At 43.0% G+C, this 22,830-nt stretch overlaps 1 protein-coding gene across 1 annotated transcript; it reads left to right on the top strand.

Moving 5' to 3' along the window:
* Positions 1-10,319: 10,319 nt before the first annotated feature.
* Positions 10,320-21,541, top strand: LOC143788557 (cytochrome P450 4B1-like). The gene is made up of 12 exons (XM_077278320.1): positions 10,320-10,564; positions 12,527-12,671; positions 13,134-13,178; positions 13,341-13,468; positions 13,575-13,699; positions 13,924-14,075; positions 15,605-15,711; positions 16,502-16,692; positions 18,315-18,448; positions 18,804-18,868; positions 19,552-19,634; positions 21,255-21,541. The coding sequence occupies exons 1-12, from the start codon at positions 10,340-10,342 to the stop codon at positions 21,430-21,432; spliced, it is 1,578 nt and encodes a 525-aa protein (XP_077134435.1). The 5' UTR covers positions 10,320-10,339; the 3' UTR covers positions 21,433-21,541.
* Positions 21,542-22,830: the final 1,289 nt, after the last annotated feature.

Here is a 22,830-nt window from a genome sequence, read left to right on the forward strand (position 1 = left end):
TGTTATTTCTTTTTTACGGGGCGACCCTCAGGATTGGGCCTTCTCGCTGGCGCCAGGAGATCCGGCATTGGCTGACATTGATGCGTTTTTTCTGGCGCTCGGTTTGCTTTATGAGGAACCCAATCTTGAGATTCAGGCAGAAAAGGCCTTGCTGGCTATGTCTCAGGGCCAGGACGAGGCTGAAGTGTATTGCCAAAAATTTCGGAAATGGTCCGTGCTGACCCAGTGGAACGAGTGTGCATTGGCTGCTAATTTTAGAAATGGCCTTTCTGAAGCCATTAAGAATGTGATGGTGGGTTTTCCCATTCCCACAGGTCTGAATGATTCTATGGCCCTGGCTATTCAAATCGACCGGCGGTTGCGGGAGCGCAAAACCGCTAATTCCCTCATGGTGTTGTCTGAACAGACACCTGATTTAATGCAATGTGATAGAATCCTGACTAGAAATGAGCGGAAAATTCATAGACGCCAGAATGGCTTGTGTTACTACTGTGGTGATTCTACACATGTTATCTCAGCATGCTCTAAACGTCTTACTAAGGTTGTTAGTCCGGTCGCCATTGGTAATTTGCAACCTAAATTTATTCTATCTGTAACTTTGATTTGCTCACTGTCATCGTATCCTGTCATGGCGTTTGTGGACTCGGGTGCTGCCCTGAGCCTTATGGATCTGTCATTTGCCAAGCGCTGTGGATTTGTTCTTGAGCCATTGGAAAATCCTATCCCTCTTAGGGGTATTGATTCTACGCCATTGGCAAAAAATAAACCGCAGTTTTGGACACAGGTTACCATGTGCATGACTCCCGAACATCGGGAGGTAATACGTTTTCTTGTTCTGCATAAAATGCATGATTTGGTTGTTTTGGGTTTGCCATGGTTACAGACCCATAATCCAGTCTTGGACTGGAAGGCTATGTCAGTGTCAAGTTGGGGCTGCCATGGAATTCATGGAGATTCCCTGCCCTTGTCTATTGCTTCTTCTACGCCTTCGGAGGTTCCGGCGTATTTGTCTGATTATCAGGATGTCTTCAGCGAGTCTAAGTCTAGTGCACTGCCTCCTCATAGGGAATGTGACTGTGCAATAGATTTGATTCCTGGCAGTAAGTTTCCTAAGGGGAGACTGTTTAATCTGTCGGTACCTGAACATACCGCGATGCGTTCATATATCAAGGAGTCTCTTGAGAAGGGGCATATCCGTCCTTCTTCTTCCCCTCTTGGTGCGGGATTCTTTTTTGTGGCCAAAAAGGACGGATCTTTGAGGCCTTGTATTGACTATCGGCTTTTAAATAAGATCACTGTCAAATTTCAGTATCCTTTGCCGCTGTTGTCAGATTTGTTTGCCCGGATTAAAGGTGCCAAGTGGTTCACCAAGATAGACCTTCGTGGTGCGTACAACCTTGTGCGCATTAGGCAGGGCGATGAATGGAAAACCGCATTCAATACGCCCGAAGGTCATTTTGAGTACTTGGTGATGCCATTCGGTCTCTCTAATGCACCTTCAGTTTTTCAGTCCTTCATGCATGACATTTTCCGGAAGTATCTGGATAAATTTTTGATTGTTTATCTGGATGATATTCTGTTTTTTTCTGATGATTGGGACTCGCATGTGGAGCAGGTCAGGATGGTTTTTGAGATTCTGCGTGAAAATTCTTTGTTTGTAAAAGGCTCAAAGTGTCTCTTTGGTGTACAGAAGGTTCCCTTTTTGGGGTTCATTTTTTCCCCTTCTGCTGTGGAGATGGATCCAGTCAAGGTCCGAGCTATTCATGATTGGACTCAACCCTCGTCAGTTAAGAGTCTTCAGAAGTTCTTGGGTTTTGCTAACTTCTACCGTCGTTTTATCGCAAATTTCTCTAGCGTTGTTAAACCGCTGACAGATATGACCAAGAAAGGCTCTGATGTAGCTAACTGGGCTCCTGCTGCCGTGGAGGCTTTCCAGGAGTTAAAACGCCGGTTTACTTCGGCGCCTGTTTTGTGCCAGCCTGACATCTCACTTCCCTTTCAGGTTGAGGTGGATGCTTCGGAGATTGGGGCAGGGGCCGTTTTGTCGCAGAGAGGCCCTGGTTGCTCTACTATGAGACCTTGTGCCTTTTTCTCTAGGAAGTTTTCGCCGGCAGAGCGAAATTATGATGTGGGCAATCAGGAGTTGTTGGCCATGAAGTGGGCATTTGAGGAGTGGCGTCATTGGCTCGAGGGTGCTAAGCATCGTGTGGTGGTCTTGACTGATCACAAAAATCTGATGTATCTCGAGTCTGCTAAACGCCTGAATCCTAGACAGGCCCGCTGGTCATTGTTTTTCTCCCGTTTTGACTTTGTGGTCTCGTATTTACCAAGTTCTAAGAATGTGAAGGCCGATGCTCTGTCTAGGAGCTTTGTGCCTGATGCTCCTGGAGTCGCTGAACCTGTGGGTATTCTTAAGGAAGGAGTTATCGTGTCTGCTATTTCTCCAGATCTGCGACGTGTGTTGCAGAGATTTCAGGCTGGTAGGCCTGATTCTTGTCCACCTGACAGATTGTTTGTGCCTGCTAGATGGACCAGCAGAGTCATTTCCGAGGTTCATTCCTCGGTGTTGGCAGGGCACCCGGGAATTTTTGGCACCAGAGATCTGGTGGCCAGGTCCTTTTGGTGGCCTTCCTTGTCAAGGGATGTGCGGTCATTTGTACAGTCCTGTGGTACTTGTGCTCGAGCTAAGCCTTGCTGCTCTCGTGCCAGCGGGTTGCTCTTGCCCTTGCCTGTCCCGAAGAGACCTTGGACACACATCTCTATGGATTTCATTTCTGATCTTCCGGTGTCTCAGGGCATGTCTGTCATCTGGGTGATATGTGATCGTTTCTCCAAGATGGTCCATTTGGTTCCTTTGCCTAAGCTGCCCTCCTCTTCTGATCTGGTTCCTGTGTTCTTCCAGAACGTGGTTCGTTTGCACGGCATTCCTGAGAATATTGTGTCGGACAGAGGATCTCAGTTTGTTTCCAGGTTCTGGCGATCCTTTTGTGGTAGGATGGGCATTGAGTTGTCGTTTTCATCCGCTTTCCATCCCCAGACTAACGGACAAACGGAGCGAACTAATCAGACTCTGGAGGCTTATTTGAGGTGTTTTGTCTCTTCTGATCAGGATGATTGGGTGACCTTCTTGCCATTGGCTGAATTTGCCCTTAATAATCGGGCTAGTTCCGCCACCTTGGTTTCGCCATTTTTCTGCAACTCTGGTTTCCATCCTCGTTTTTCCTCGGGGCATGTGGAGCCTTCTGACTGTCCTGGGGTGGATTCCGTGGTGGATAGGTTGCAGCGGATCTGGGGGCATGTGGTGGACAACTTGAAGTTGTCACAGGAGAAGGCTCAGCGTTTTGCCAACCGCCGCCGCGGTGTGGGTCCCCGACTTCGCGTTGGGGATTTGGTATGGCTGTCTTCTCGATTTGTTCCTATGAAGGTCTCCTCTCCCAAATTTAAGCCTCGCTTCATTGGTCCTTACAAGATATTGGAAATCATTAATCCTGTATCCTTTCGCCTGGATCTTCCGGTGTCGTTTGCCATCCACAACGTATTTCATAGGTCCTTGTTGCGGCGGTACGTGGTGCCTGTGGTTCCTTCTGCTGAGCCTCCTGCTCCGGTGTTGGTTGAGGGCGAGTTGGAGTACGTGGTGGAGAAGATCTTAGATTCTCGTCTCTCCAGGCGGAGGCTTCAGTACCTGGTCAAGTGGAAGGGCTATGGTCAGGAGGATAATTCCTGGGTGGTCGCCTCTGATGTGCATGCGGCCGATTTAGTTCGTGCCTTTCACGCCGCTCATCCTGATCGCCCTGGTGGTCTTGGTGAGGGTTCGGTGACCCCTCACTAAGGGGGGGGTACTGTTGTGAATTTACCTTTTGGCTCCCTCTAGTGGCTACTAGTGATTTGACTCTGGGTATGTCATTCATCCCTTGTATGCTCACCTGGGTCGTTAGGTCAGGGGTGTTGCTATATAAGCTCCCTGGACCTTCAGTTCAATGCCTGGCAACGTTGATATCAGAGCTAATCTGTAGTGCTCTTGTCTACTGATCCTGGTTCCTGCTTGATTAAGCTAAGTCTGCTTTCTTGCTTTTTGCTATTTGTTTTGGTTTGCATTTTTGTCCAGCTTGTATATATCTGTTTCCTGACCTTGCTGGAAGCTCTAGGGTGGCTGGTGTTCTCCCCCCGGGCCGTTAGACGGTTCGGGGGTTCTTGAATCTCCAGCGTGGATTTTGATAGGGTTTTTGTTGACCATATAAGTTATCTTACTACATTCTGCTATTAGTAAGTGGGCCTCTCTGTGCTAAAATCTAGTTCATCTCTGTGTTTGTCATTTCCTCTTACCTCACCGTTATTATTTGTGGGGGGCTACTATCCTACTTTTGGGGTCTATTCTCTGGAGGCAAGAGAGGTCTTTGTTTTCCTCTTCTAGGGGTAGTTAGTCCTCCGGCTGGCGCGAGACATCTAGCGACCAACGTAGGCATGTTCCCCGGCTACTGCTAGTGTTGGCGTTAGGAGTAGATATATGGTCAACCCAGTTACCACTGCCCTATGAGCTGGATTTTTGTACATCGCAGACTTACTTGTTTCTCTGAGACCCTCGCCATTGGGGTCATAACACAGCTGCCTTTGTAGGTTTGAGCTTCAGTGGTCATTTTGAGGCAGAGGCGTAACACATAAGCGGTGCAATGGGTACATGGATGTAGCATAACTGGAAATTTTTCTGTAAAATTTTTCACATGGAAAATCCACATTGAATTATTGCACCAAATCTCACCACCGTGCTGCACATTTTTGACAAGTAAATTCACCAGAATCACCGCGTGATGTGGACTGTTAAATCTTCAGCGTGCCTGTTGCTGCTGTGGGTTTTCACAGCAAATTTTTACTCTTTCACCATAGAGGAGTGAAGTCCACATACATATTGTGAGGTAGTGAGGGGGATCATATACGAGGGTCGGTATGTTTCCCTCAGGATACGGACAGAGTCTTATTAAACCCACTGGAGCGCCTTGTGTTTGCAGCAGAACGCCTGTGAATCACAAGTCAAAATAAAAGGAAGTATGGATTGGGTCCAAGTAGTTGACCCAGTCAGATTGTTAGGAAAACCCGACAAGGGCTTTTATTTTTAGAGGGATTTGCAGGTTTGGTAGTGGGGCGAATCCCTCTCTCCACTCTGGGTTTTGGAAGTGGCTCCATAGCCACAATTCCATTTAATATCCCTTGGGTTTAGTCAGTTTGGAGTCTTACAAGCTGCAGAGCAGGAGGCTCTGTGCAACCCAGGCCTGTATGTAGCCAACACAGAGCCAGGAACTTCCCAGCAGCTGACGCTCCCATGAGTTACAGCGGTGCCTTTGCCCACGGCAACAGGTTGGAACAAGGACTATTTGTGTAAACTCGGCTGCAATCTGAAGGATATCACTTCTGTTTATGTGAGTTTGAAAATTAAAACACTTTTATGTTGATCTTTCTGTGGTCCCTGCCTGTCTGTCACACTGTATCAACCCTGCTGGACTACAATATTCACAACATTTGCTGTGGATTTTCAGTACAAAAATACACCCCATAAGCAGCTACCCTACTGCATTAAGTTGTATGTCTCTTCTAGCCTTGAGCCTTTTGTCACTGCCCTAATGGACTGCTAACTATTTTGTTGTCCTTTGGACCTTCTTGTGTTGAAATCTGTCTTTTGTTTATGTGCAAAAGGCAATGAAGCACGTATTGTTGAAAATGTTTTACTCCTCTCAGTATTGCTCTACCTTACTTTTTTTATGAATATTTTTACAGAAAGGTTCACTCTATGTGACTGCAGACTTGTGAATCTTCAGAGTGCATAGTGTGCAAGCTGTCAGGATTCTCCAGTGCCTGGGATCAGGACATAATACAAATGAATGGAGTGAGGCTGGATACATTTAGCTAAAATGTGGCCCGAAGTGTTCAAATTGCATATTTGCAGTCACATGACACCAGAGAATCCTGACAGCACACAGTGCGCTCACTGCAAGGTTTCACAAATCTGCAGTCACATAGAATGACTTCAGACCTGTGCCCCAAGCATAAACAATCCCCTTTAGAGCTTATTGCATACTTTCCAATATAAATATTCATATAATGATTGCACCATTTTTTTCTGACCGGAAAATGTTAACAACACCATTTATAAATGATCACAAGATTTATTAGAAAATTTCAAAATGTTTATATTATATAATGAATAAGCTGCTGCAAACATGATTCCTAGCTAGACCCCAGCTTTTGGTAGCATTCCTGAGAAATCATTCCTTATAGGCAACTGCCTCCAGTTTACTAATATTAATGGATTTTTGTGCTGCCACCGTCTTCTACAAAACTCACAAAAGTTTTTGTTACTTACTTACCTGCTGAGGCTCAAGGGCTGGGATATGCTTCCTTCCCATATGACTGGTTCACACTGAGATAATCAGGGACCAGTTACTATGGCACCCTTGAAAACACCATTTGATGTCATCAACTTAGGGCTTTCCAGGCCAGCTCAGGTAGCTGTCTGCCACCAGAATATTCAGCACAGCAGCTGGCTAGCATGTGTTTTTACAGGATTTCCAAGCTTCTGCTTCTTCACAGAAGACATGATGTTTTCTCCTAGGTTTTCACTTCATTGAATCTAACTTGGCCTTTATATGCTGCAGGTCTCCAATGTGAAATGAAACAACACAGCTTCACACCATCACCATGCCACTGACATGCTTCACTGTAGGCATCACTGATTCACCACCATGCTTCACTGTAGGCATCACTGTGCTACTACTAGGGTTGAGCGAAACGGGTCGCTCATTTTCAAAAGTCGCCGACTTTTGGCAAAGTCGGCGTCTCATGAAACCCGACCCGATCCCTGTGGGGGTCGGCCATGCGGTACGCGATCTTGGCGCCAAAGTCGCGTTTCGTATGACGCGATTAGCGCCATTTTTTCAGCCAATGAATGAGCGTGGGCAGAGTGATGACATAGGTGTTAGGGGAGTGAATGCCTATCGTCATGTTATCGCTTGTGCGCAGGAGCGATTTGGAATGTGCAAATCGAAATTTTCTGTTCTGGGACGGAGGGGAGAGAGAGAGAGAGAGAGAGAGAGAGAGAGAGAGAGAGAGAGAGAGAAAAAAAAAAATTATTAATATCTTCACTGGGTTTCGTGTTTCGGCTGAAACCCGACTTGTCACTGTGGTCGGCCGATTTCACTCGACTCGACTTTTAAGACAGTCGGGTTTCACAAAACCCGACTCGACCCTAAAAAACTAAAGGTCGCTCAACCCTAGCTACTACCATGCTTCACTGTAGGCATCACTGAGGCACCACCATGCTTCACTGTAGGCATAACTGAGTCACCACCATGTTTCACTGTAGGGATCACTGAGTCACCACCATGCTTCACTGTAGGCCTCACCAAGTCATCTCCATGCTTTATTCTTGGCATCACTGACCTACTGTCATGCTTCACTGTAGGCATCACCTATCCACCACAATACTTCACTGTCGGCAGGGTGTTTTTAGTATATGATTATTCCTCCAGACATACAGCTGGTACGTAGGCTCAACATTTTCCAGTTTTGCTTTACAGGTCCACAAAACAATCTAAAAATGTTATGTGACTTATTTCTACAGTTTTGAGCATATTGGTGACAACTTTTCTTGTGCCTTTAGGTCAGCAGAGGACACATCTTGCAATTTGGGCATGGAGACTTTCTGTGTTTTCTATGTGACTTACTGTACAAACTGAAACCTCAGCACCTGCTGCCATTAAAGCTGCTATCAAATCTAGTGTTCCATTAAATTTGAATGTGTCTATTTGTATCTCTAGGAACATTCAATTTTCACACCACTTAAACCCAGACTCATAGTCCACCAGGTGGTAAAGAGCAATGTCCCCACCCCCATATGCGTAACTCCCAAAGAGACCTATATATAAAGGAGGACAACAGGAGTATATAGCAAATTAACAAACTTTATTAAGAATAATTTAAAACCACACACATTTAAAAGACACCAAATGAACATACCAGAGATCCATATTATGTAGCAAATTAGCAGCCAATCATAGACATGATAATATACCAAGGGAAGATCTGCAATGACTCCATGTAAAGCCACTAAGTAGACTGAAATATCCGCAACCACCTCATAACCACCATATATATTTGAGCAAATGCTACTAAAATTCTAAAGTGGGGTACAGATCAATATTAGTGGAAGTTGCCAAGGAGAGTGCTCGGAGGAGCAATATGAGTACCCAGCCCAACCGGCGTAAGAGGATTCCCCCTCCCAGAGCACAAGCGCAATCTTACCCGCATAAGGGATCCCTGGACAAAGCGCCACCCCCGACACGCGTTTCGCTATTCTTTTCACTGCTTTATCAAGGGGATTTCAGCAGAAATTCTGGAATATTCTGGAGAAGCCATCACAATTGTTCTACATTAATCAAATAGATATTTACTGAGATTTGAAGAAGGCGGTTGTTGTTCGCAAACCCAAAACTATTAGTGAACTAATATGAACTTATCTTATGAACTTAGCCTAAGAAACATGGGCTAAGATTCCTCAGTAACTGCTGCCAGAAGAGGGTGTCTGGCTACGCATCATGTGTGCAGCTAGTAATAAAAGTCATAAGTGATCTACTAATTACTACTAGATAAACAGTGTCTTCAGCGAAGAAGAGAACTAGAGTTCTAGTGCTACCTATTGGAAATAGCAATACTGCAAGTCAATATTGTCACTTTAATGAGCATCATGACTTATGTGGCACCCCTGGGGTCCAGTCGCCACAGAGGTACTGCACCTCATCCAGAGGTGTGGTATCCCACTCTCAGGTAAGGAAGGGAGTACTACCCAGGAATCTAACACTCACACCCACACACACCAGTTCAATCGGGGCACCTGTTGTACCCTTAGGGAGGAAGGCCTCATCCCAGGCTGGACAGGAATGGGTGGTAGTAGTGGGTGGGGTAGGTAGGAAAAAGGGGAGGAGCTTAGAAGGCGGGAAGAACAGTGCAGAGAAGAGTCTGTGAGGAAAAGTGGAGCTGAGCAGACGTGTGGGTCTGCAGCTCCTGACAGCCTGAGGAGAGAAGTGTGAGGGAGAGACAGAAAGAAGCTCCCGGGAGGAAAAAAGGGGTCCTACAGGCATGGGAAGTGCAGAAGCCACTCATGGGGCCCGCATCCAGATGTGGAGGGACCAGGTCGCAGTCAGGGGGCTGGTCCCAACTTAGTGGAATACTTCAAGTTCAGCTAAGAAACCGGAGGCTGTGGCTTTTGCAAGAGTCACAGCCACATCCACCCATAACTCGCCAAAAAGGCAGCCAGATAGAATCCAGGGGACCCAGAGGACATTGCCCAACCAGGATTGTGGCTGCTGGCTTGGGACACTGGGTAAGGCGCTGGGCAGGAGAAGTGGAAGCCAGTGTAGTGAGATGACCAGAGATAGGCATACGAAAGGAGTCCTGGAAGGGTGCATCACAATCTACGTGGGAGTTTGCTGGACCACTGACCCGGAGAACGCAGCATCTGGCTAGCGTTTGTGGACTGGAGAACTGTGACCACCACCACCAACATATCACTTAATACTACATCTGCCCTGGGGTTAGCTCTACCTGTGGAGAGCTGAGCCAACTCTGCTGCATCACCATCAGCCCCAGCAGACTCTGAAGCAGCGTCGGCTAACACCTTTACTGCTGAGTACCACAGGTGGCATCACGAACATTTTCTCCCATAAACTTTATTCTTTTCCCTTTAATTACAATTTCACTTTCATTGGAAGCCGAGCGCCACGGACCGGGTCACCGCTGCCATGACACATCCCCTTTAAGATCTGTGCCAACCCAGCACCGAGTACGCCCTTGGGGGCGTTCCACTTAGGACAACAAGCCAAACCAGACACTCCATTCGCAGACACGTGTTTCGGGGTGTTTGCGCCTCATCAGTGTAAAAGAAGAGGTCTGATTTTCCTGGGTGAGAGACAGAGATAATTCTGGGACTGTAGTAGTCAGTAAAATTGCCATTTTTTTGTGAATTTAGAGAAACTACCTGTTATATTAGTTGTTTGAGCTATTTAAATAATTTCTTATTGTTTCGTTTGTTGCAAGCATCTGACAGTTTATACATTTTGCTAATAAACCAATATTGGTTGAATAATTTTGATTGCAATTGTGAAATAAAATCATATTTGTGAGTATGGGTTATACTTTCATTGCTTTTTTTCCTCTGCATAATCCGGTTTCTTGGATGCGCTGATCACTGTCGTGTCTGTGTTTTTGTGCCGGTGTACACTCATGCGTAAGTCTCCTCCCCTATTCATTGCCCTTTGGATATGTGAGACTGCAGCTCCTCCTGGTACTATTATATATGATCCTGGATGTACAGCAGGAAAATCCAGACATGGCTTCTTCCACGCTGCCAGGACTCTCCTCCCTGAGCCTCGCTGAGCTCCTGCACTGGGCAGCCTACCTGTGTGTCCTGTACCTGGTCTACAAGGTCTCCAGTCTATTCCTGAGAAAGCAGAATCTGGAAAGAGCGTTCAGTGCTTTCCCAGGTCCTAAACGTCACTGGTTGTATGGCAATGCCCATGTGGTAAGTGTTATATTTTTATTTCCAGAAAAGTTGGTTAACCTTGAGGATAGTTTATACAACGGTCTCACAGAAATTAGCATTTTGCTTTTCCACTGCTTTCACCGTCTGTACTGCTGATCAGTGGGTAGAAATATTCCTAATAGATGAAAACCATTAGTAGGTTTTTGGTTTCTGGATTTTAAGCAAACCTGCCCAATTTAAGTGAGTGTGCCGTACCACACACTTCCTACTAGTAAATCCAAAAAGAATGGTCAGGCTCATTAAATGTATATTAAAATTTTCTTCAATGTTTTATTCCAAAATGTTTACAACAGTTACAGCAAATCCATAAAAAAAATCAATACACCAACGCGTTTCTGGCATCAAGTGCCCTTACTCATGTACTTGATGCCAGAAACGCGTTGGTGGTATACATTTTTTTATGGAGTCGTTGTACCTGCCTTAAACATTTTGGATTGAAAAAATATTATTCTACATTTGTTGAGAGCCAGACCATTCTTTTTTTTGATTAACAAGGGGTTCAAGAACAATGACAAGGTTTTGAGCACCGAATACCTAACTAGGTGAGCTGGCTATTTTCACCTTTACAAACTTCTCACAAGTGGCCGACGGCCATCAACCTTGTGTTGTGACTGTAATCAGACCCTAAAATGCTGCAATAAATATTAAAGCATACTTGACAAGTTTCCCGCAAAAAGAGAGGACCTCTTGGACTTTGGGAAAATTTCCTTGACCTCTCTATGATACCTTCCAAAATCATCAATTATAGAAGCGTTTTTGTGCCTTGGAGAAGAGAAGCTAGGTTTGAATGGAACCTTTCTTTAAAAATGGACCATGCCCTGGATGCCAACTTAAAATTTGGCAATCATGTATTAAAACTCCTTAAAGTAGGGGCAAAATCTGTGTAATTAGAGACAGTAATAAATAAAGGGGATCTCTGCTAGCCATGTGTGAACACCAGAATGTTGGTTTTAAGGGGTGCCTTGTGTTTTGGAAAGAAGGGACAGTCAAGTACAGCATCCCAAGTATAAACCCCCATTTCTCTTACGACTTTTTTCTTAAACCAGGAGCGACCCTCGAGTTTTACCCCCCTGAGTCCTAAACCATAACAATAGAATTTTAGGGGTGTCCAATGAAGGTGGCTAGTATCCTAAATAGTCAGTTTCCTTTGTGTAATGACTGTGCTATGATCCACTTTCTGGGTGGCCCCAGGACCGGAGAGATTCACCTTTCCCTTTCATTCCGTAAATAAGCTGCTTGTTACATAAAAAAATAGAAAAAAAATGGGAGCGACAGAAGAAGACGGTGACCAAACTCCACCGACATTTATGCCCTTTGTGCCAGGGTTACGTCAGTTTTATCTGCGCTCGTGGCTCCAGAGATCTTATCCTGCTGATAACGCCGCTGTTATATGGAGTGAACGTGTTATCTCTTTATGATTCCCAAAGTTATGTGGAATTTTGTTCTTAATATTTTTTGGGGAGAAGAGCTGGTCATATACGATAATTGAGTATAATCAGTCTGTCCATCAACATGTCAAACTAACCTGTCAATTTAGGGAGAAAGTTTGAATAAATAATAATGAACAATTTGTTACACTTGTACAAAGTGCAAATGATCTGCTGAATTTATCATATCACGCCACACGCTTGTAATTCTAGCCAACAGCAGCTGAAATAAATCATGCCTGACGAATCACATTTTTAACCAACGATATTCTGTATATGTTGTATTAAGGAAACTTTGCCCAAAATTACTCCTATATGGTATGCACAGGGGTCCACCCAGGGATCTACCTGTTCTCCTATGGATCAAATTTCTAATTTTGCAAATAAGTTAATTTTCATTAGTGCATTCAATATCCGTTTAGTATGAAATGTATTTCTGGAGTCATCCCTTCACGTGTATCTTCTAATCCGTCTACACTTCAAAGGGTTTAGCTGGTGTTCTTCTTCTCAACAGTTCAAGCGAGATGGGAAGGATATGGACATAGTGAAGGGTTATTCAAAACAATTTGACTACGCCTTCCCAATGTGGCTTGGAAATTTCTTTGCCTCCGTCATTGTCTATCATCCAGACTACGTGAAGGCCATTCTGTCCAGGCAAGGTGAGGAACCATACTGTCTTATACATATTTTATTTTTCCTTCTGCATGTATTCATTTTTGTATCTTTTATGTTCAGTTTCATACGTTTTTACTTATATATACAATTTATAACATCAAATAATATTTAATATATAAAATAATATTTTTCCCAGCACATCTATCAACTTCTTGCCATTGTTTGTGGAACTTTTTTTTTTCCACAAACAGTGCCATTCTTAGTTAAGGGCAGTGTCTTCAATTGCAGCTCAGCCTTGAAAATGACTAAACTACGATCTTAGACATATTGCTTTTTTTTTTCCTACACCAAAACTACTTTACACTTTTTTGTGACTTTTTCTCATTAACGTGCTTTGCGTAGTTCAAGCTAAACCATGCAGCCCCTTTCTTTATGCTAATCATAGTTATAAGCCCCGTTATGTTTAACTACTATGTATCCTTAATACTCGTAACTTTTCTTTATAGATTCAAAGGACAACTTTGCCTATAACTTCTTAACTCCATGGATCGGTATGTAACATAACCTGCTCCATTGGTAGAGAAGGGGTATATGGCACTCCGGGTTGAGCGACTCTGGTGCCTAAGTGTGGTTCCAACCCGTAATAGTAAGACCTGCTCTAATCAATATACAGGTCCCTACTTTGACCTATCTTTGGCCTTCATATCATTCAGGGAAAGGTTTGCTGGTGCTGTCGGGTAAGAAATGGTTCCAACATCGAAAACTGTTGACACCGGGATTCCATTATGATGTCCTGAAGCCGTATGTCAAAGTGACATCCGACAGTGTTAATGTCATGCTGGTAAGGGTTCGGAAACCTTTTCAATTGCCCAAACATCATTCTAATGTACAACAACCAACCTATTTTCTGATTGTAATGACTCGGAATAATGCTGAATCTTGTTTAGGACAAGTGGGAGAAACTGGTCCCAAATAAGAAACCAGTGGAGCTTTTCCATCATGTCAGTCTCATGACCTTGGACTCCATCATGAAATGCGCCTTCAGTTACGAGAGCAACTGCCAGAATAACAGGTTGGTGGTTGCCAACAATGTATAGCTTTGCACAATGTAGAGACATATCATGTGCTGCTATTGGGTCTATGGTTAGAAGCTCTGGTTGGTTGAATCCCATTTGAAAGTTAGTGGCGATAAGTCATCCCGTTCCAGAGGACTTGTGGATCCCTGCAGAAGCAACATCATGTTCTGTGATATATAAAACATGGTTAATCAACCTTTTTAATTTTTTATCTTTACAGTGAAAATGACTACATTAAAGCCGTGTATGAGCTCTCTTACCTGGTGGATTACAGATTCCGCTGCTTTCCATATCATAATGACCTTATTTTCTACCTGAGCCCCCATGGATTCCGCTTCCGGAAAGCTCTGAGAACAGCACATGAGCACACAGGTCAGAAGAGATCATAAATTACCGTATTCATCAATATTTAAGATTAACAAAAAATAAAAAAGTATAGTTTTTTTAAAAAAAATATATCATACATTTTATATAGAAATGCTGGATGATTTTTTTTTGTATACATGTCACAATCCAATGGATCTTTCATACATACACAGTGGTAGACCAGCCTGGATATAGTGGTGTACCTACCATGGAGATACTACTGTAACTTTCAATGGCAAACATCTGGAAGATGTGTACATGTGTCACATGTGAAGCAAATGTTGGTTGAAGCCATGGCTAGATATGATCAAATCAATTTGATGTAAATCAAAATCGAGTCAAATTTCCACAAATCTGCTGATCGCAGCAAATTTGATTTGTGCAAATTGGCAAAAAATGTCTGCCACAATTTTACACATTACAGAAGATTGCACGAGTCATAGAATAACCCCAAATGCACTCCAGCTATGATACCACAAGGTATAGCACCACCAACCAGGAGAGATTGCCATATCCTATGTCTCTGATGCTGGTAATCCACTATTTAGCATCACTTGTGCATGCACCTTAAAATTCTCCACTCTACCTCTTTTTTCTCCCTGTCTCTCTCCCTCTTTTTCTCCATCTACCTCCTGCTACCTTTCTCTTATGTTCCTCTCTCTCGACCTTCTTATCCCTTTGTCTTTCTTTGTCGCCCTCTCTCCATCTCTCTCCCTCTCTCGCTCTCTCATCGTTTAACAATCTTTCTCTCCATCCTTCTCCCTCTCCTCTGCATCTCTCTCCCTCTCTTGCTCTCTCTTCCTCTTATGCTCTCTCTCCATCCCTCTCCTTCTCTCTATCTCACACTCCCTTTCTCTTTTTCTGTCTCTCTCCCTCCCTCACGCTGGCTCTCTTTCTCTCTCTTTCTTCATCTCTCTTTCCCTCCTTCTCTCTCTCCATCTCTCCCTCCTCTTTTTGCCTCTTTCTTCCTTTCTCTCTCTCCCTGTCTCCCTCCTTCTTCCTCTCTCCTTTTCTTTCTCTCTTGCTCCCTCTCTCTATTCCCTTTTCTCTCTCACTCACTCTCTTTCTCTCTCCCTCTCTTTCTAATTGCACATTATCTCAAACACATGTACAGAAGTTGCTTATACTCCTAGGAGACCTCAGAGGGTTAGACACACATTTTGAAGACCACATTTTTGTCCCAAACCCGGTGAATTAAAATTTCAAAGGACTCAATCATCTCTAGTACCCATGCTCTCTCTGACGCCACACATCTCTGTGCTGTTTCTCCACCTCTACATTTCCCATTTCCCACCTCTCTGAATTAAGATATCTCCCGGAATAGCTGTTTTCTAGGAGGTTACCAACAGGTTTCATAAGACCCGGGAGACTCGCTGCGCTAATTTTTTCAGTAGTCCAGTGGGTCTTCCCTTTTTTTTTCCAGGAGCTTTCTAGACATTCTAAGAGAGTTGGCCGATAAACCATAGAGGAGGACCATGCGACTAGTTTGGTGTCCACGATGACAGCGCTAATTTGCTTTCTCTGTTTTCATATAGAGAAAGTAATCAAAATGAGGAAAGAATCAATAAAACAGGAGACAGAGGTTGAGAAAATCAAGCAGAAGAGACATTTGGATTTTCTGGACATTCTTCTGTGTGCTAAGGTACTGAAATTATCCATGTATAATTTACTATTTATCGAGGGAAAAAAGTGTATAGGATGCAGACGTTACAATCACATCCAGGCTCTGCTGTCTTAGGGGGTCCAAATGCCTCTCTGCTGCATTTGAAGATATTAGTATTATAAACAGCACATAGTAGAAATGGGGCCCTATTTTCTTAGGTCCCTGATCTCTCTTGTCAGAAACTTACTTGGCAACACCTGTCAGAAACTATTACCTCCCTTTCAAAGCCAATTGATCCTTTTATGACCTTAAATCTCTGCTCAAGCAACGAGGAAATCATGTTTTCAAGTTGTGTCTAAAAGTGCATTGATGATGCCCTTACAGCTTCTCAGCCTCAGGATGTATTCCCTTCCTAGAATCGCTGTCCTCTGGTTGATTGACAGGGTGCTTGGTCAGTTACACGGCCACAGACATATCAATCATCCATGGAAGGGTACTGCCAGGTAATAAAGCGCAAGGATGAGAAGCTGTAAGTGCATCGTCACGCTCCATCATCTAGACTGATTCTGAGAAGGTGCAACAGCTCTTTTCTATACAGGACAGTGGTATTATAGATGGCTCATGGTGGGCGGGAGGTCCTGCTGCACATGCTGCATTGGCGAGTTTTAAGTTGCGGAGATAACCAATAACATTCTCATTGACAAGTAGACTGACATACCAGACACAAGCCACGAATAAGAGTTTCTGGAGACAAAAAATATATATTCCAGGGCAACCCCATATTATCCAAATATTTCCATTAGCAGAATTTTTTGTCTTTGCTTAACAGGATGAAAATGGTCAGGGTCTATCTGATGAAGATCTGCGGGCAGAGGTGGATACATTCATGTTCGAAGGACATGATACAACGGCCAGCGGCGTCTCCTGGACATTATACTGTATGGCTAAATACCCCGAGCACCAGAAGAAATGCCGGGAGGAGATCAGAGAGGTCCTGGGAGATCGGACCACAGTCGAGTGGTAAAAGCTTAATATATATTACCAACCTATATAATGTTTTTATGTTATAATCAAGCTCATGGCAGTGTTCATAGAATGGAAGAGTTGGAATGGACCTCCAGGGTCATCATGTCCAACCCCCTGCTCAATGCAGGATTCACTAAACCATCTCAGACAGACGTCTGTCAAACCTCTATTTGAAGACTTCCATTGAAGGAGAATTCACCACCTGTCGTGGCAGCCTTTTCCTCTCATTGATCACCATCACTGTCAAAAAGCTTTCTTAAAATATCTAATCTGTATCTTATCCCTTTCAGTTTCATCCCTTTGCTTCTAGTCTTTCCTGGTGTAAATTATAATAATGATGATCCCTGTACAGTGTGACAGCTCTTCAGATATTTGTAGACGGCTATTAAGTCTCCTCTCAGTCTTTTGCTTTGCAATCTAAACATTCCCAAATCCTCTAACCGTTCCTCATAGGACATTGTTTGCAGACCGGTCACCATCCTGGTAGCTTTTCTCTGAACTTGTTGTTTCAATTTGTTTATGTATTTTTTATAAAATGTGGTTCTCAGAAAACGACACAGTATTCCAGATGAGGTCTGACCAATTTGGAGTAGAGTGGGATAATTACTTCACGTGATCTAGACTCTATGCTTCTCTTAATGCATCCTAGAACTGTGTTTGCCCTTTTTGCTGCTGCATCACACTGTTGACTCCTGTTCAGTCTGTGATCTATTAGTATACCCAAGTCATTTTCATACGTGCTGTTGCTTAGTTCTATTTTTCCTATTCTGTATATGCTTTTTTCCTTTTTCTTGTCTAGATGTAGGACTTTGCATTTATCCCTGTTAAAATCCATTAAATCCTCTCTCTCATCTCTAGTATTAGCTATCCCTCCTAGCTTTATGTCACCAGAAAATTTAATCATTTTACCCTCAATTCCTTCATCTATATTATTGATAAAGATGTTGAACAATACAGGGCCCAGGACAGAGTCTTGTAGTACCCCACTTGAGACATTCTTCCAACCGGATGTGCAGCCATTTATTTGAGTTGCGCAAAAACATTGAGACACTGTAGGGGCTTGTGCACACGTTGCAGATTTGATGCGTTTTTGATGCATTTTCGCCATGCTGATTTGCTAGCAAAACCTGAAGCAATCTTGATGCCAGCAAAGTGAATGAGAAACCTGAAGTGTCATGCACACACTGCTTATTTGTGACTTGCAGATTTGGTGAGGAAAATAATCTGCAGCATGGCAATTCTCTGTGTGCTTTTACCCTGTGTTTTTCACCATTGACTTAATTAAAAACAGTCAAAAATACACCAAAAACATGGCAAAAACTTGGCTTTCTGCAGCTGTTTTTTCCTGCCAAGAGCTGTAGAAATGGTGCAGAAATTTTTGCATCCATTTAATCAACGTGTGCACATAGCCTAACACTATAAGTGTGCCAAGCCTAGAAGAAAATGTCCATACCTGTCCATAAAATTAAATTTGACAACGATATGACCCAAATGATGACCCAACCAATGTGATAAATTATTTTAGAGATACATTTTGTAGTGTTCAACCTATTTTCCTGAATGAGTTGCTACACAGACATAACAACATTATCATATTTAATGTTTTATGTTGCCAGGGAAGACTTGAATAAGCTGCCATATACCACAATGTGTATAAAGGAGAGTATGCGCCTCTTCCCTCCTGTACCGGGAGTAGCTCGTGAGCTGAAAGAACCAATCACGTTCTTTGATGGCCGAAGTTTGCCCAAAGGTCGGTGCCATTTTTTTTTTCAATAAAATGATAAAAACACACTAAAAATTAAAAATGCAAAGTAAAACTGAATCCTGCCTTTCATATTTAGAAAAATATCCCAACTCCTTCAACATGAGAGTTAATGCAGCTAAATGCCATAGGCCTTACACCTGTAGTAAACTACCAAGCAATTATCCCTTATTGCAAAATATATTAACCTTTTTTTTAAGAATCTATATAATTCACTGACTTCTAAGAATAGAAAGTTTGTCGTTGATATTGAAGAAATAATAGTTTTCATTTTTAGCATGTTTTATTGTAATATCTTATAGAAATGTATGATGAATTCTTCCTTTATATTTTGATGTGACAGGCACCATTGTATTTCTGAGTATGTTTTGCATGAACAATTCTCCCAGTATGTGGGAAAACCCAGAGGTAAGCGGAGGCCACATAGACGTGGATATTTATCTGTATAGATTCATTATAATTGTATCTGTGTTTCATGGGAGTTAGAAGTTGAATGGATTATTTAAATACCTTGTCACAACTAATATAATAAGTAGTTTCTCCAAATTCAGCACCAAATGCCTCTTTTTACCGACTAAATTCAACCAGTTCATAACAGGCATCTTTAGTGCTTAGTAGAGCCCCTCTGGCTGTTACAACCTGAAGCCAAAAGGATGCACTAGCCAGACTCCAGTTTCTGGCAACTTTCCTGGGAAATCTTAGCCTATTCCTAGTGAGCAATGGCCCCCCAAACAAAGAAAAGGCTACAAAAAGATAGAAAAGGCATTGAAGGGCAAAGGTTACCGTATGCATCATGTTTGCAGCAGGTTATAACAGCCAAAAGAGTTGAGGAGGGGATAATGAAGGCGTTGATTAATTCTGAGACTGCAGTTGTCAGCAAAAGCGCTGAATTTGGAAAGACCACTTGTTACATTAGAGGTGTTAAGCTATTTATATTGTTGTTGATTGATTGGCAGAACATTTGTGAATGTTGCTACTAAAGCTCACTTGCAATGAGGGGTAAATAATTTGGATTGCAGCTGTATAAATTGTGAATGAACTCTATTTTTTGTATTATGAAAAAATTGTTTGTGTCTATTTTATGATCTTAGGATTTTGATCCACTGAGGTTTTCACCTGACAATTCATCAAACAGACATTCACATGCGTATGTTCCATTCTCAGCTGGATCGAGGTAAGACATCTTGAAGATCTAATTAATTACTTCTACCTCGGGATCCCACTCTAGGATGGTGCATATGTTTTAATTAGGATAGGCTTTTACTCAAGATGAGGCACAGAGCTTAGCAGTTATACTTCAGAGTTAAGAGCAGAATTTGATAGTTACACATCAGATTTAAGATACAGAGCTTGGTGGTTACACATCAGAGTTGAGGTACATAGCTTGGTGGTTACACATCAGAGTTGAGGCACAGAGCTTGGTGGTAACACATTAGAGTTGATGCACAGAGCTTGGTTGTTACACATCAGAGTTGGGGCACAGAGCTTGGTGGTCACACATCAGAGTTGATGCACAGAGCTTGGTGGTTACACATCAGAGTTGATGCACAGAGCTTGGTGGTTACACATCAGAGTTGATGCACAGAGCTTGGTGGTTACACATCAGAGTTGAGGCACAAAGCTTGGTGGTTACACATTAGAGTTGATGCACAGAGCTTGGTACTTACACATCAGAGTTGATGCACAGAGCTTGGTGGTTACACATCAGAGTTGATGCACAGAGCTTGGTGGTTACACATCAGAGTTGAGGCACAGAGCCTGGTGGTTACACATTAGATTTGAGGCACAGAGCTTAGCAGTTACACATCGAAGTTGAGGCACAGAGATTGGTGGTTACATATCATAGTTGAGGCACAAAGCTTGGAGGTTATACATTAGATTTGAGGCACAGAGCTTGGCAGTTACACATCAAAGTTGAGGCACAGAGCTTGGTGGTTACACATCATAGTTGAGGCACAGAACTTGGTGGTTACACATTAGATTTGAGGCAAAAAGCTTGGTGGTTACACATCAAAGTTGACACACAGAGCTTGGTGGTTACACATCATAGTTGAGGCACAGAGCTTGGTGGTTACACATCATATTTGAGGCACAGAACTTGGTGGTTACACATTAGATTTGAGGCAAAGAGCTTAGTGGTTACACATCAGAGCTGAGTCACAGAGTTTGGTGGTTACACATCAGTTTTGAGGCACAGAGTTTAGCAGTTACACATCAGATTTGATGCAAATAAATTGGAAATTACATGTAAAAGATGGGGCACAGACCTTGGGGATTACCAGCATTAGCATGCATTGTCTCTTAGCACAATTCATATTGCAATGCACATTAGGTGGTTGTAGGACTTGGCAAGCTGTCTCATGTAACCCATATAAAACAAGAATGTTTGACATGGACCCACCCAGAGTACAAACTGGTAGTAATCTGTTATCACTTGCAATTCCCAGGGTCACATCTATTAATGGAGTGTCCACTTCAGCAGTAAACAGCACTTTCCATCAGAGCAGTGCCCTAATAGACAGGGCTTAGTGATGGTCCACTGTGGGTACCCACCCTATCAATCTAGTGGATGGGCCATAAATGGCACATTTCTCCACATGTTGCCTGGTCTGCACTAGAGTCTGTATTTTTGGGGTGTTCATATGTAAAAACTGTAAATTTCCCATGAACCGCAGTTACTTGCCTCAACTAAAGTTCTAATATCCATTATTTTTATATATAACCAGTACAAAATATAACATAAAATAGTAAAGATTATCTCTTAAGACCAAAACCCTCATATTCTCTCCCCCAGGAACTGCATTGGACAGAACTTCGCTATGAATGAGATGAAAGTTGCCATCGCACTGACTTTACCGCGATTCGAACTGAGTCTAGACCCCAACAACGAGCCAAAAAAGATCCCTCAGCTCGTCTTACGTTCTGTGAATGGCATTCACCTGAACCTGAAGAAAATAGAAAAAGCTTTGTAAATCCTGAAGACTTGAACCTCCGTGTCTCTGTTGTGTCTTTACTGTTCATGTTGTACTGCTGCTATGAGCCACAAATATACTTATTGTAAAATAAAAACTAATAATTCTGGATTGGTCAGCTTGTGAAGATGTTGTGTTATGTCCCCTAGAGGAATATAAATGGAACAGCAGAATTAAACAGGAACGCATTCTTGTTATGTAATAACCTTGAGGATGCTTCCAGCTTCATCGGTCATCTTGAGGCACGGATCTAACGAGTGACGGGAGCAACGGTTGCACTGATATAACACAGTATGTTTATACCGATTTAACCGTAGATTTTATTTGAGAATTTGCACATGGAAAATCCATGGTGTATTTTAGCACCAATCATGTAAATGAAATTTTAACAAATCTCATCTGCTCGCTCCACATTTTCAACAAGTAAATAATCTATTTGGTGCGGACTTTTAAATCTTCAGCCTGACAATTTCTACTGTGGATTTTCATAGCAGATTTTTTTCACTTTCCATGTAAAGAGGCGAAATTCACAGAAAAATTTGCAAGTTATTTATGCAGATTTCGCTATAGTTTTTGTGTCAGAAAAATTCACCCCATTGGCAGCAATTCCACTGCTTCTGATTGAGGTCGTAGGCTCATTTTGGGCTTGAGTCTCTTTGCGTATTGCTAAAATAGCCTAATGGTCTGAGAGAAGTCTGGACAATCCCAAATGTTGGTAGATATGGTAGATATGCCTCAGAAAACACAAATGGAGCGCCCGCCAGGGCCGTGGGGATACTCGGTACTGGGCCGGTTCTTAAAGAGATTTGGTCACGGCAGCAGTGACCCGGTCCGTGGCCCTGGGCGTCCAATAAAAGAGTCAATGAAATAAAAGGGGAAATAATGTCTTTTCCAAAGACATACTGATAGGTAATTTAGATTGTGAGCCCTATCGGGGACAATGATGATAATGTGTGCAAAACTGTAAAGCGCTGTGGAATATGTTAGCGCTATATAAAAATAAAGATTATTATTATTATTATTATTTTTAGGGGAAAAAAGGGAATTGTTCGTGACGCCACCCGTGGCGTTTGGTCAATATGGCCGACTCTGCAGTTCAGATCCACTGGGGCAGTTGGTGACGCAGCAAAGATGTTTCAGCTCTCCACGAGCAGAGCTAGTCCCCAGGGCAGGTATAGGTATTAATTGTGATGATGGTTGTATGACACCCCAGCTTCCTGGTTGTCACAGTGGCGTTGCTTTCCTCACGGGGAGAGTGATGTCATGCTTGGGAGCAATGAAAGATCTCTTTTATCAGGTAATCACAAGCATACTACATGATCACACTCCAAGCCAGAAGGGGGAGCTCTGATCCAGCTTGTGGGTGGCTCCCCTATATATATTCTCATCTGGAGGGAA

Source organism: Ranitomeya variabilis, chromosome 8, assembly GCF_051348905.1.
Source record: "Ranitomeya variabilis isolate aRanVar5 chromosome 8, aRanVar5.hap1, whole genome shotgun sequence".
NCBI classification, from domain to species: Eukaryota; Metazoa; Chordata; class Amphibia; order Anura; family Dendrobatidae; genus Ranitomeya; species Ranitomeya variabilis.

Excerpts from the sequence above, each read along its gene's own strand:
- LOC143788557 (XM_077278320.1), top strand. The coding sequence starts at position 10,340 with ATGATCCTGGATGTACAGCAGGAAAATCCAGACATGGCTTCTTCCACG. Across the intron at positions 18,869-19,551 it reads GTATGTGGGAAAACCCAGAG|GATTTTGATCCACTGAGGTT; the intron begins GTAAGCGGAGGC and ends TTATGATCTTAG. Across the intron at positions 19,635-21,254 it reads CCATTCTCAGCTGGATCGAG|GAACTGCATTGGACAGAACT; the intron begins GTAAGACATCTT and ends TCTCTCCCCCAG.